Here is a 12,276-nt window from a genome sequence, read left to right on the forward strand (position 1 = left end):
AGCTCCCCCCGCGCCACGAAGGCCGCTGGCTGCAGGTAACAAGCCGATTAAAAGACAAGAGCTCAACCCCTCCTCATCCTCATAGACGGCCGCCGTCCCGTGACTGACATCATACCTATTCATTCTCCAACTACTGCAGGCTGCACCATCCACCACCATTCTTCTCAGCTATACTTTTTCTCAAAATATAGAGAAAGGCAGTCTTTCAAGTACAAATGGCAAGCAACACCATCCGCCTCGGCACCGCCTCCCCCGGCACGCAGGCCACCAAGGCCGCCACGCTGGAGCAGCTCGCCCTCCTCGCCCGCCGCGCCGCCTCGCAGCGCGTCGACCTGCTGCTCCTCCCCGAGGCCTACATTGGCGGCTACCCGCGCGGCACGCACTTTGGCAGCGTCATCGGCGAGCGCAGCCACGCCGGCCGCGAAGAGTACGCGCGCTACTTTGAGGCCGCCGTCGACCTCGGCGACACTACCGGCGAGGGCGGCGGCGGCGCTGGCGATGCGTGGGTCAAGCGCCAGCTGGGTGGTGACGATTCGGAGGAGAGTAGGAGGGGAGATGGCACGCGCGAGGAGCTGGAGAGGATCGCGGCGGAAACGGGTGTTTTCCTGGTGGTTGGGCTGATTGAGCGCGCGGGCGGCACGTTGTACTGCGCGGTGGTGTATGTCTGCCCGCGGGAGGGCACGCTGGGCAAGCGCCGCAAGGTCATGCCGGTAAGTAGCATCTTCTCCCGCCCCGGCTCGCTCCTAGAATGACCATTGACACGCGTGTACACACAGACCGGCACAGAGCGCCTCTGCTGGGGCCAGGGCAGCCCCAGCACGCTCCGCGCCGTGTCCACCACCATCCGCGGCGTGCGCGTCAACCTCGCCGCCGCCATCTGCTGGGAAAACTACATGCCGCTGCTGCGGCAGGCGCTCTACGCGCAAAACGTCAACCTGTACCTCGCGCCCACCGCCGACAACCGCGACGCGTGGCTGGCGCTGATGCGCACCGTCGCCGTCGAGGGCCGCTGCTTCGTCGTGACCAGCAACATGTGTCAGCGCGACGACTCTCACGGCACTACCACCGCCACCACTAACAACATGACTTCTGCTGCTGCTGCCGCCCCGCCTCCATCACGACGTCGCAACTCCACAATTACCGCCGAGGGGAATGAGATTGCGCTCCCTGCCGCTTCCGCGTCGTCAGGCAGCCCCTCCCGCCGCCGACGCAGATCCGTCTTTGACGTCGACGGGAACGAGATTGTCCTCTGCGATTCGACGACGCCGGAGCCGGCGGGACCACCCACTGCGGCGGCGGTAACGCCCGCCGTCAACGGAGACGTGACGCCCAGAAAGACGGCCGGGGTGGCGCCCGGGTGGCTGTCGCGCGGCGGATCGGCGATTGTCTCGCCGTACGGCGACGTGCTGGCCGGGCCTCAGTGGGAGGACAGCGAGGGCCTGATCTGGGAGGATGTGGACTTTCGCGAGTGCATCAAGGGCCGGCTGGACCTGGACGCCGCGGGGAGCTACTCGCGCAGTGACAGCTTCAAGTTTAGCGTCTCGGGGCTTAATCTCGATCCTCTGCCGTACTGAAGGGGCGAGATGAGGTCTTCGAGTAGCGGTGTGTTATTCTGCAGGAGTGATATTCTCGTGCTTCTTGTTTCATCTGGAGGGCGTGCATGTCTCTAGTTATACTTTTCAACATATGCCCCTAAGTCACCTGTGGCATAGCTTTCATCCTAGATAAATCAGACTGCAGAAAAATGATCATCTGTGTGGTTCAATCCGTCCGCAGATCTTCCCAATCTGTCCTGAAGTCGCCCGCTGGTCCTAGCTGTCTCGGGTAAGTAGGGAAAGCTCGTCGTCTCAGACATGAGCACAAAAGAAAGGGAAACGCTTCTGCATTCGGATCATCTTGCAGCTCTCCATGCATCGCCATAGTTCTCTGCTTCGGAGCTGTCCGTACCCGAGGCGCCCTTTAGGAATAGTTCCGCTCTCCAACTTCTGCATTCGGATTACCTTGCAACTCTCCACTCATCGACATAGTTCTCTGCTCTGGAGCTGTCGGTACCCGAGGCGCGCCCTTTACGAATAGTTTCGCTCTCCAGCAGCTGAGTACCCCGCGGCCTGCTTGTCTCGCCAATGTTCAGCAGCATAAGCCGCACCGCATCAGCAGTGACGGCTGCGAGTCCAGACGAATGCTGGCGGCTATAATAATGGGGCTCCCAGTACTCATATCGGGCCGCTTCTTCTTTCTTTTCCCTTGCAAGCTTACCACTGCTTCTGCACGACCGATATACTCCCAGCTCTCCACTGTCTCCAGACCAGCCCACCCGATTCAGTATGCATTTCGCCGCCGTCGTCTCCATTGTCGCGGCCACCATTATGGCTGCCTCGCGGGTCTGCCCCGACGAAAGGCATGGCTACTCTGCGTGCTGCACTCTCAACCCCTCGACTGGGCGCTATCGCTGTCGCATCCGTGAGCTTATGGCGTCATCCACTTACACCAAATTGAGGACATAATCAACTGACCGATGCTTTTTTTGTAATATAGTCTTGATCCCTCCTGAGGACATTGACACATTTGTTGGCGAATGTCGTGAGACGAATAGAGAAGCCAAATGCTGCCAAGGTCGCAGCCGCCTAGCAGAGTACACCTGCGTCGATCCCTCTACCGTTTAACGAGCTATTATTTCATGAAAAATTACAAATTATTATCTCAATAGTTTACTTTCCTTAACCTATTATACTATAGCTCTAAAAAGTACTTAGTAAAATGGTCCTTGAGCCTTGTGTGTTATTCAGTCTATTTACTAATTCCTCGACCGGTCTCGGGGGGCTTTTTGGCCTAGGGCTGTCTCGGGTGACGGCCAAGTGAGGGTGGCTCGTTGCGTCAGATATCTGCACGAAGAAAAATGAGACAAGCTCACCGCTCTACCAGACTAGTACGGATAGTCGGATCAATAAGAAGCCAGCCAGGGTATCGGCCTGGTTTCCTGTTTCGGGACGAGCCGCTCCCGAGCCGCCGTGATCGCTGGCCCCGTCTAGCATCATTGCCCGCGACATGCTTCTAACAGCCCTCTGCATCAGCGTTGCTGGTGGTGTAGGCCTTGACTGTCAAGTCCGTAAGTTCCCGAGATGCACATATGCCAATTCTACGGCACAAACGACCGACTTTCCTATTTCCTTCCACAATAAAGCTGCCCGCCCTGCCCGCGACTCTCCCGACTTTACCAACATATGCAAAGAGGGTGGTAAAATGCCCATATGCTACGTTAACCCGGGTAACGGCGTGCGTGATTACCGTATTGGTCACGCCTACGATTAAGCGTGCTGTTCTTTCATACAAACTTCCTCTTCTTTCGATAGACAAGTTACTTTCCAAGTCAAAGAAAATCGGCCTCCTTCTACTGTTTGTATCCCCCAGCTGGCGTACCCCACGTCTGCCCTGATCCTCAATTAGTTCCACAAGTGTGCGACAGGGTCCTTGGCTCGCGAATTGCCCCTATATAAGCGAGTTGCCAGTTGCGTTAGTCAGTATGCCCACAGTAAGTATGGTACATAGTTGGCTTAAGTAGGCTGCTGTTTCCCGCTCATTCTCTTAAGTAGCAGAGAGCTGAACGCGTTCCAATTGTCTTCTCGTGCCGCGCAAGTCAGGCTGCAAGAGACGCTAAATCACCAATGTATTTCGTAGGCCAAGGCTCGGCTACCTTTGTCCAGCCTGCCGGCTTTCTCTGTTCGTGCATTTCGTAACCCGCGGGGCTTGGCAGCTCCACAAGGCGAGGCTGGGAGGTCGATCACCACTGCGGTTGGCGATTCGAGCGGCATTCGCGCAGCTTATGTACGATGGCATCAGTGTCTTACAGAGGCAACGAGAATGGCGTGAATTTTCAGGGAAATGCGACGCTACGGCCGTCGTACGTCCGTGTTTATCCCCGACATAAGGTTGTGCTAGGATGAGCCAAGGCGTTAGTTGGCCATCAAAAGAAACTATCCAGCAAGCTACCGAAATGCCAAGCCTAGAATGACGACGGAGCATGGGTTCTGATGCTTGGCGTAAACAGTGTATTTAAGGCATATAGTCAAAGTATATATGCAGGAGCAGTATTCGACATACGTTCTCTCCCCTCATACCACATACCCCAGACGCTTAACCAGAATAATATCACAGTCATGCGACTCATACGGCAAGTCGCCGTCGCAGGCACCCTCGCCGCCCAACTCGTTCGACTAGCGTATGCCCAAAACAGCTCCTTGCCAGAGCATTGCGACCTCACAATTCAGCAAGCAGCCGCGGGCGGCTTTTTCAATTCCACGGGCACAGGCGAGATTCAATTCGCTCGACAGGATAGCCAACATCCGCTAGAGCCGTGGTACATGACGCAGACGTTGCACGTCACTCGCGACGAGAAAGACGCATGGCGCACGCAGTCGCTGACTGTCTTCCTCAGTGTGCCAGAGTCGTTTGTTGGCAGCGACGAGGCCAACAATACTAATGTCTGCGCCTATCGTATGAGGGGGCTGAATGCAACGGCCCACGACGACGGCTCGTGCGACGAGCTCCTGAGCGACGATTGTCTCGACGCCATAGACGACCTCCCTGCGATGCCAGACAGCGATGGCAACTGTCCGTCGGTCAACGTGCAGGATGCCTGTGGCCAGGGTTTTTTCCTCTCCACTGGTAAGTTTTTACATACTTTTTCCAGTTGCCGATCGGTGTAGATCCAAGGCTAAGTTGCGGTATCCTTGGCGTAGCTCGCCCCTTCAATTTTTCAAGCTCCGTGTGCTCCATTTCGGGCCTGTCCGGATCGGACCTACCCGACAACTACAGAACGTTTACGGGCATCGGAACCGTCACACTCTCACTCACTCCGGAGACTGATGACGACCCATACGCCATGTACGACCTGCGCGTCCGCCAACCAGCCCCCGTTCTCATCAAGGCTCGTCTAGGGGCTTCGGGCTCCGTTGCCTACCAACAACAGAAGATGTTATGCATTGCGCCAAACAAGGTTGTCGAAGGAAGCAGGCGGCCGGTAGGTGACTTTCCGCCGTCGAGCGCGAGCGGCGCGGAGAGACCGAGGACCATGATGTTGGTGCTGGCCGTGTCGCTTGCTGTGGCTGGAGGCATGCTGTAGACTATGTTATGAAGCTTGCCTTCTACGAGGACGTGGACAATATAGCCAAATGATGCATTGTCAGCTCCGATGGCGATTATACCGCTTGCCGTGAGGCTACTTAAGCGTGTTGCTATTCTGTAGAAGGTTGCCTGCCTTTCGGTAAATAAGCTACTTTTAGAGTCCAGTGATAATGTTTATTTACTTCCATGTAAAGTTTGAGCCATGATAGAAGCTGAATCGCGTAGATCTTCTAAGAAATATTAGTATGTAATCTTTTCTATGCGTCTTATAAGTTCTATATCATGCTGCTCATTTCGGAGACGTACCGTTTAGCGGATGCTACTGGGCTTGGCTATCCTCGGATGACGTCCGAATAGGGCGACTTATCACCACAGATACCCTGCATGAAGGGAGGGGGAGAAAGGCCCTTCTCTTGCTTCTGTAGGTCCGGTTTGATCAACAACATATGTTAGATTAGCAAGGGTCTTCTTTCAGCTTTGTCCGTCCCCGAGATGTGATTGGCGACGCCTTGCCGTTCCGCTCTCCGGGGCTGAAATGCTCGAGGCTTCTCTCGGCGATGTGCAGCACAGCGCGAGTGACGAGAAAAAGCCCGAGGTTGGACGACATGAACCTCCTTTAGCTTCAGCTCCCACGCAAGGCTAAATCATTCAAGCATTTGATAGTATGAACATTGCGCTACAAGTAGAATTGTCAGTACTGACTAATATATAACGCGCTTTCATCTGGCTCGACAGAAATACAAGCGTGAGAGTTGGGCGTCGCGTCGGTCTTTTCTTTTATTTTGTATCCTCCTTGAGCAGCATTCTTAGGCAGCCTCAGGTGGCGCTGCGAGTGCATATAGGTGTCCCAGCTTATAATAACGGATTGCCACTGCAGTATTGCTTTAATCCTATCCCCATCGCTTCATCTTCCAGCTATCAGCGCTTTTGAGCACCGAAAGCTCGTCAAGTACCGATCTCCCATGCTGATAAACCTGATTGAGAATGCAGTCCGCCGCCATTGCTGCCCTCTTCGCGATCGCTGTCGTCGCCGTCCCGGCTAGCCTCGCTGGCAGCAGCGTCTGCCGCGATCTTTTGTTCAAACTCCCTTTCTGCTGCGACGTCGACGTCTTGGGGAGGCCGGGCATCAACTGCGTCTACCGTGGGTTTTACCGCATGCGCCCACTTCACTTATCCCGATTCGATCAAAAAAAGCACTGACTTTTTTTATTATTTTTTCACAATATAGCTAGTGCTGACCCCCAGAAATATGCCGATTTTAGGATGGTATGTGGCAAGGTGAATAAGGAAGCACAATGCTGTGCCAGCAGCGAGCCCAGGCCGGGTTACTTGAGTCTTTTCTGTGTCAAGGCGTCCAAAGGCACTTTCTTCCACAAACACTTGACTTGAGATCGGCACTAGTTTGTACATGGCCTTATTCAGATATTTGACGAAGACGGGACGTGTCATCTCGTGATAAAATAGGCACTGCTAGTATGGTTTTCTATGCTTGAATGAAAGTCATTTAAACTACTTCATCTACACCTGTTGCAGCTCCTGAAAAAAAGTCCAAAAAATGAACATATATCATATTATATCGCCTGCTTAATGCCATGCTATCCTTCAAAAAACTCCGTATTAAATGCAATTCATGTCCCATGCTCACTCAGGAGACTCGTCGCTTGGTTGCTGCCTTTGGCACGGCCTCCATCCTTTCTCCGCCGCCTCAACAGCCTTGGCTTCCTCCTGCGTTTCCTTGCGCTGTCTCTCCAAGGCCGCCTGTGCGAGGACCTCGCGCCGGTTCAGACCGGCGGTGATGCTACCCGCAGCGGCGACACCGCCCTGGCCATCGCCGCCGAGGACGAACTCGCCCCCTGTCCAGCCGCCACCGTCTTCTTCCTCCTCGTCATCGTACGTTTGCTGGCCAGAGATGACGTAGCGCGACGTTTCTCCCACCGTGTGGCCTCCCGACTTCCAGTCTGCGCTATCCACCTCGCGCTCGATGGTGTGGCACAGGTCCCAAAAGTTGCGATCGTGGTCGCTGTGGATATTATGTGCCAGCTCGTGGCACAGCGTCTTGCGAATCGTCTTGTAGTCGCGGTAGCCGTCGTGCGCATCGGTTCGCAGCCGCAGCTCAATGACCTCGCCCTTATTGCGGTTGAGGCCGAGAATTCTCGACGTGCCCTCGTGCGTGGACTGTGTATTCGACAAGGGCTCCATCTCCGTGAGCAGCGCAACGGTGTACTTGCGCTTCTTCATCGTCGCCTTGATGCCGGGGTCCTCCTTGAGACGCATGAGCAAAGCCATGCTCCGCTCAGGCCGCGGCAGGCCCTGCAGGGGCTTGACTTGTAGAAAGGTGTATTTGGTATCATCGGCGCTCACGGCTTGTTTTCTCTGGGTGCGTGCCTTGCCGCGGTTTGCTAGGCGCGCTGCGGCACGTTGCTTGATCCTCTCGCACATGCTCTGCACGGCCTGAACCTCACATGAGGCGGAGCCCATGAGCTTGAGCGTCTTGCCCTGAAGTTCGGTGAGGGCCATGTCAGGGTTCTTGAAGGGTGCTTTGAGCAGCGGGCCCTTGGGTACGAGGATCTTTTGGTTGGCCACGGGAATGTCGAGCGTCGCCTCGAGTTCTTCAAAGAGCTGGACGACGGTGGCGTCTGGGGGAAACTGCACGGCGCATGTCGTCTGGCGGTGGGAGATGTTGATGGTGATCCAGTCGCTCTCAGACTCGGCCTCTGAGGCGGCGGGGCTGCGTGGTCTCTTCTGGTCGGCCATGGCTGTTGTTGCTCTCTGAGCAGGCCGTTGGTCGTTAGAGAGCGATTTTGTTTGATTGCTCGTCGATCTGGCGAGGATAGGCCGACGTAAGCTTAATTGGAGGGCTGGTGTGACACGATTACAAATGCGTCGTTGTAAGTCCGCAGGCTGTGGTACTGAAGTGGAGTTTGGTTCGTCACCACAATCTGTGAATATATCGAGATGGGATCGTACAACTATGATGTCAATAGTGGGAGAGGCGAGGGACAATATATAGCTGGCTGCGGACGTGTCCAAGGGGCAAACTCGGGCTTTTCTGGGGATGCCAAGCCCAAGTATCTGAAGGGTTCGGGTTGTTTCGTCGGTGCTTTGTAATGACGTTTTCGCTGCTTAGGCATGCGCCACACGCGGCCTTGGGGCATTCGCTGGCGCTGGCCGCGGGAGTGAGGCGCAGCCCCAGCCACAGCCACTCACTAGCCACGGACCTCAGGCCAAAGTCCGACGGCGCGAGGCCAATTTAAGTGGGTCTATCCGGCCAAAGGGAACAGGCAAAGACGGTCAATAGCCAATGAAGAGCGACTTCTAAAAATAAAAATTAAATCGAGATACTTTCTAGGAATTTCGATGGATTTGTTAGCAATTAATTCTCGCTCTGAACTAGTGTGCGGTTAAGATGTAAATGATAGGTTATCACAAAGCAAAGTTCGCCCGCCCACCGCTCCAAACAAGTCATCTTCCGTCCCTTCAGGCAAGAGGTGGAAAACGCAAGACATACAAAGGAGAGGTGAGAAAGACTTCAAGGCGCACTTGCCTTAAAGTAGCTTAATTTCTTCTAATGCTACACCGTTGTTCTGTAGCACGTCAATGGTGACGGCTTGGTACATTTCGGAGATGACCACGCTGTCTCCCGCACGCACATGAGCTCCAGCCTCAGTGGCCGAATAGAGTCTCTCGATGCGCGGGTCGGATCGAAAAGGTCCGCCGCCCAGTATGCCAACGTATCCATAGCCGCCCTCCAGCGTGAGCCGCACTTCTCTCAGCCCCCAAATCGGACCCAGGAGTGCTTCGCCCGCCATGTTCGAAGCCACGAGCCCCGAGCCAATGACGCGAAATTTCGTCCCAGAGAAATGTCGAAGTATGATCGAATATCGGCAACCAGGCAGTGCAAAAAGCTGGTCACCTGCTTGCGCTGAGTTGATCACTGATCCAACACTACCAGGCGAAGTCTTGATGAAGCACCGGCCCGTGCATCTCTCGCGAATGCACCTGGCAACCAGCGGGCTAATTTGAAGGGCAGATTGCTCCTTCATATCGTCTCCACCTTGTTCTCGGTCACTGGGTTGTAAGCTGCGTAAGAAGTGAAGAGCTTCCGCGATAGGCACGAGGCCATTAGCAGGGTCTACATCAAGTGGCCAGGTGGTTTCCAAGATCCCTTCCGGAAACAGGGCGAATGCAACTTCGGTCAAGGCATTCAAGTCCAGGACGAAATCTTTGGCTATCCACCTCAGCAGTTTCTGAACTGCCACGCAGACATCTTTGTCACTTGATGCTAGAGACAAGCCTAGATCAATTACGTCGGTAATGTCGGCGAATTTGCGACCCCAGCAAATTAGTTCACCAGGACAATCTTGCCGGTACCGATTGCGCAGCAGACCTGAACTATGTCCCATTAAATTGGCATGCCCGACTCGTCTCGCGTGCCAATTTGGTACCCAGGACGGCAAGCCGCTCATGCCATTTGGCCATTCGCACGATCCAATCAAGTCTACGCCATCTTGCAGTTGGCGTATGCACACCTCCTCGTAAAGAACCGCTGCGGTGAACGAGGGTCGGTAGTTTGGGACCACGTCCAAGTTTGGTCGGCAAATCCTAAGTGCCGCGTAGATGCGATCCCGCGGGTCATGACAGTCACGATAGCGGATGGTTTCCATGGCTGACCCAAAGTCCAAAGCAAGATAAAACTTGGCCATCAGGAAGATGAGGATGTTGCCCCGCCGAGCCGACCAATTCCGCCGCAAAATTGCCGAATAAGAGTCATTATCAACGAAACAGCTTTGGTAGACAATGATGGCCGTCTGCAGGTGAACAAACGGCACGGATTGCGCGCCCCATTGAATGACGGCAGTATCTGGATTGGCGAGACCGAGTTCCTGTAGCGTCCAGACACGGTCAAACCATGTATTAGACACGCCAAGGACGAGACTCTCTAAATCCTTCTCTGTGAAAGCCAGGTCCTTTGGCGGCGAGTCTCCAGTAGTCCAGGATAAAAGATCCTTGCGAAAGTTGTATCGGGCCATTTTTGCGAGTTTACTCAAAAGGGCAATACATGCATCGGTTCCACCAACTGCTGGCCCGAACCAGATCACCACGCGCTCAGCGAGCTCATAAATGGATCCCATGTGCGCTACCTGATGGCTCTTTTCGCATTCATCTTGTTGATTAATACATATCGCATCAATCCACAGAGTACGGACTGCCGATTCGCTCCGCAAGTGCTGCAGCGCGGATCGCAGATTTTCGCGGACAGTCAAATATCGCGGTGGCGCATTCGCCGGATCGCCGTTGTTCTTGACACAGATTCTCGGTTCATCTGGTAGCAATGGTCCCCAGACGTAGGACAGCGCCTCATATTTGGGCGAGTTGGATCCATTTCCCCAAATAGAAACAGACTCCAGCTCGACTTCAATGCTGTCGGCGAAAGCACCGGGTAACAGATGCAGCAGTCGGGATGCGAAACAATTCGAGTTGGCTGCTAGCGGGAGGTGTGCATATGGAAGCATGGTAATATTCTTGGCGTGGGCAATTGGAAACAAAATGATTGAGCCTTTCTCGAGGGAATGTTGCACAACGTACTTGGTATTTATGAGTGCGGCGTAATTCTGCTGATGAGTAATAGGCTCAGCCTCATTTATCAGTGATGCCTCGGCTTAAAGGCGGCTTTTGTAGGTTGCGTTGTTTTGTCGACTTCAGCTCTCTTCATCACTATAGCCCCAGTCCCCTCATCGACGCTAGTTGCCCGTCAACGGCATGAGATCGCTCCGGATCCCATCCCGTCCTTGGCGAGCACTTATACCACCTAACCCTTCAAAAAGCGGCGCCCATGTCGCCGAACTGTCGCCTACCAAGCTTTGCTCCTTCAGCTCAAGCGCAGCTATACCGGAAAAGGCACCATCGCAACGCTGCGAGGAATATGACTGGATTGAGGGTTTTGAGTATGTTGAGAGATACGAAACTGGTGGTTATCACCCGGTGATGGTTGGGGACATCCGGAGCAAGCGATACCAGGTCGTTGACAAACTTGGTTATGGAGGCTATTCTACAGTTTGGCTGACGCGGGAATGCAGCAAGGGACATATGTCGCGCTCAAGATTGGGGTTGCAAATTCGCGGTTGCACGAGACCATCGTGTTGAAAAAGCTTTCTGCATACAATTGTTGCGATGCATGCTTTCGTACGATCCGCTACAACGTCCTACCGCCGACGAGGTGTTTGGGTCTGATTGGGTAGTGAAATGGGCAATGAATGACTTTGAGCGGAGCTGCAGCCGAGAGGAGAAATAAAACTAAAGGCTACTTGGTTAGGCACCGAATGCAACGCATTAATTTCTTTGGCCAGATAGTAGCTGGACAAGGAGGGGTGCGCGGGTACTCGTACCCGACAGGTGTCACACTCCGGTTTCTTGGGCTGGGATTCAAACATTTATTATTTAAGTATTGACAAGTTCCTGGTATAAACATCTCTCTCTTGGCCAAGTCTCTTGAGACGCACAGGCTCAGACTCTGTTCTGTAGCTCCTCAGACTCCCGATCCCTGAACCTCAATATGTCGACATCCCCGCAACAAAGCAGTCGTGCCGAACAACACTTAACGTCACTGGCTCAGTTAGCTGCGAAATTGCACGCAAACAGCAACGATGCGGATCTTTGGCGTGCGCTCGACCGAACTCTAGACGAAGTCTTCGGACACGCTCTATTCACCGTCCTGGCCTTCACCAAGCAATCTGGCGCTACAAGGCTCTACAGCACAAACACCAACTTGCACCCACTGGGAACAAGAAACAAATCGCCACCTGGCAATCATGAAAGAGTTCCTATCGGCAATGCACCTCCTCCGGCCGACCGCGCTGCATGGGTGCAGCAGGTTTTGGTAGACGGTCAGATTTGGCGTGGGCAGGTGCGCGAGGATTTGAAGGCGGCATTCGAAGATTGGGAACAACTTTGGGAAGCAGACTTGGGGTCGGTTATGAACATTCCGATCCGTCTGAGTGGCTCCACGATAGGATCGCTCAACATTCTTGATGAGGAGCACAGGTACGACGCAGCTGAGTTTGAGCTGGGCATTCTGGTAGCACAATTGGTGGCAGCATTCGTTAACCGAGTAGCCAATGAGGCTGCAAAGAAAAAGACCATGTGACGGCAGTTTTC

At 54.2% G+C, this 12,276-nt stretch overlaps 7 protein-coding genes across 7 annotated transcripts; 5 read left to right on the plus strand and 2 right to left on the minus strand.

Annotated features, from left to right (window-relative positions):
- Window positions 1–215: 215 nt before the first annotated feature.
- LMH87_003199 (uncharacterized protein) lies at window positions 216–1,574 on the plus strand (the record flags this gene model as incomplete). Its single annotated transcript, XM_056203233.1, has 2 exons — window positions 216–710; window positions 777–1,574. The coding sequence occupies 2 exons, from the start codon at window positions 216–218 to the stop codon at window positions 1,572–1,574; spliced, it is 1,293 nt and encodes a 430-aa protein (XP_056047979.1).
- Window positions 1,575–2,324: 750 nt separating this feature from the next.
- On the plus strand, window positions 2,325–2,663 carry LMH87_003200 (uncharacterized protein; the record flags this gene model as incomplete). Its single annotated transcript, XM_056203245.1, has 2 exons — window positions 2,325–2,460; window positions 2,536–2,663. The coding sequence occupies 2 exons, from the start codon at window positions 2,325–2,327 to the stop codon at window positions 2,661–2,663; spliced, it is 264 nt and encodes an 87-aa protein (XP_056047980.1).
- Window positions 2,664–4,154: 1,491 nt separating this feature from the next.
- LMH87_003201 (uncharacterized protein) lies at window positions 4,155–5,119 on the plus strand (the record flags this gene model as incomplete). Its single annotated transcript, XM_056203257.1, has 2 exons — window positions 4,155–4,662; window positions 4,737–5,119. 2 exons carry the CDS (start codon window positions 4,155–4,157, stop codon window positions 5,117–5,119), a joined length of 891 nt encoding a protein of 296 aa, XP_056047981.1.
- A 1,643-nt stretch (window positions 5,120–6,762) lies between these two features.
- Window positions 6,763–7,875, minus strand: LMH87_003202 (uncharacterized protein; the record flags this gene model as incomplete). The annotated part of the gene is made up of 2 exons (XM_056203268.1): window positions 6,763–7,383; window positions 7,483–7,875. 2 exons carry the CDS (start codon window positions 7,873–7,875, stop codon window positions 6,763–6,765), a joined length of 1,014 nt encoding a protein of 337 aa, XP_056047982.1.
- A 791-nt stretch (window positions 7,876–8,666) lies between these two features.
- On the minus strand, window positions 8,667–10,634 carry LMH87_003203 (uncharacterized protein; the record flags this gene model as incomplete). Its single annotated transcript, XM_056203279.1, has 1 exon — window positions 8,667–10,634. The coding sequence occupies one exon, from the start codon at window positions 10,632–10,634 to the stop codon at window positions 8,667–8,669; it is 1,968 nt and encodes a 655-aa protein (XP_056047983.1).
- A 410-nt stretch (window positions 10,635–11,044) lies between these two features.
- On the plus strand, window positions 11,045–11,413 carry LMH87_003204 (uncharacterized protein; the record flags this gene model as incomplete). The annotated part of the gene is made up of 2 exons (XM_056203290.1): window positions 11,045–11,066; window positions 11,199–11,413. 2 exons carry the CDS (start codon window positions 11,045–11,047, stop codon window positions 11,411–11,413), a joined length of 237 nt encoding a protein of 78 aa, XP_056047984.1.
- A 261-nt stretch (window positions 11,414–11,674) lies between these two features.
- Window positions 11,675–12,265, plus strand: LMH87_003205 (uncharacterized protein; the record flags this gene model as incomplete). Its single annotated transcript, XM_056203301.1, has 1 exon — window positions 11,675–12,265. The coding sequence occupies one exon, from the start codon at window positions 11,675–11,677 to the stop codon at window positions 12,263–12,265; it is 591 nt and encodes a 196-aa protein (XP_056047985.1).
- Window positions 12,266–12,276: the final 11 nt, after the last annotated feature.

Source organism: Akanthomyces muscarius, chromosome 2 (genome assembly GCF_028009165.1).
Source record: "Akanthomyces muscarius strain Ve6 chromosome 2, whole genome shotgun sequence".
Taxonomy (NCBI): Eukaryota; Fungi; Ascomycota; class Sordariomycetes; order Hypocreales; family Cordycipitaceae; genus Akanthomyces; species Akanthomyces muscarius.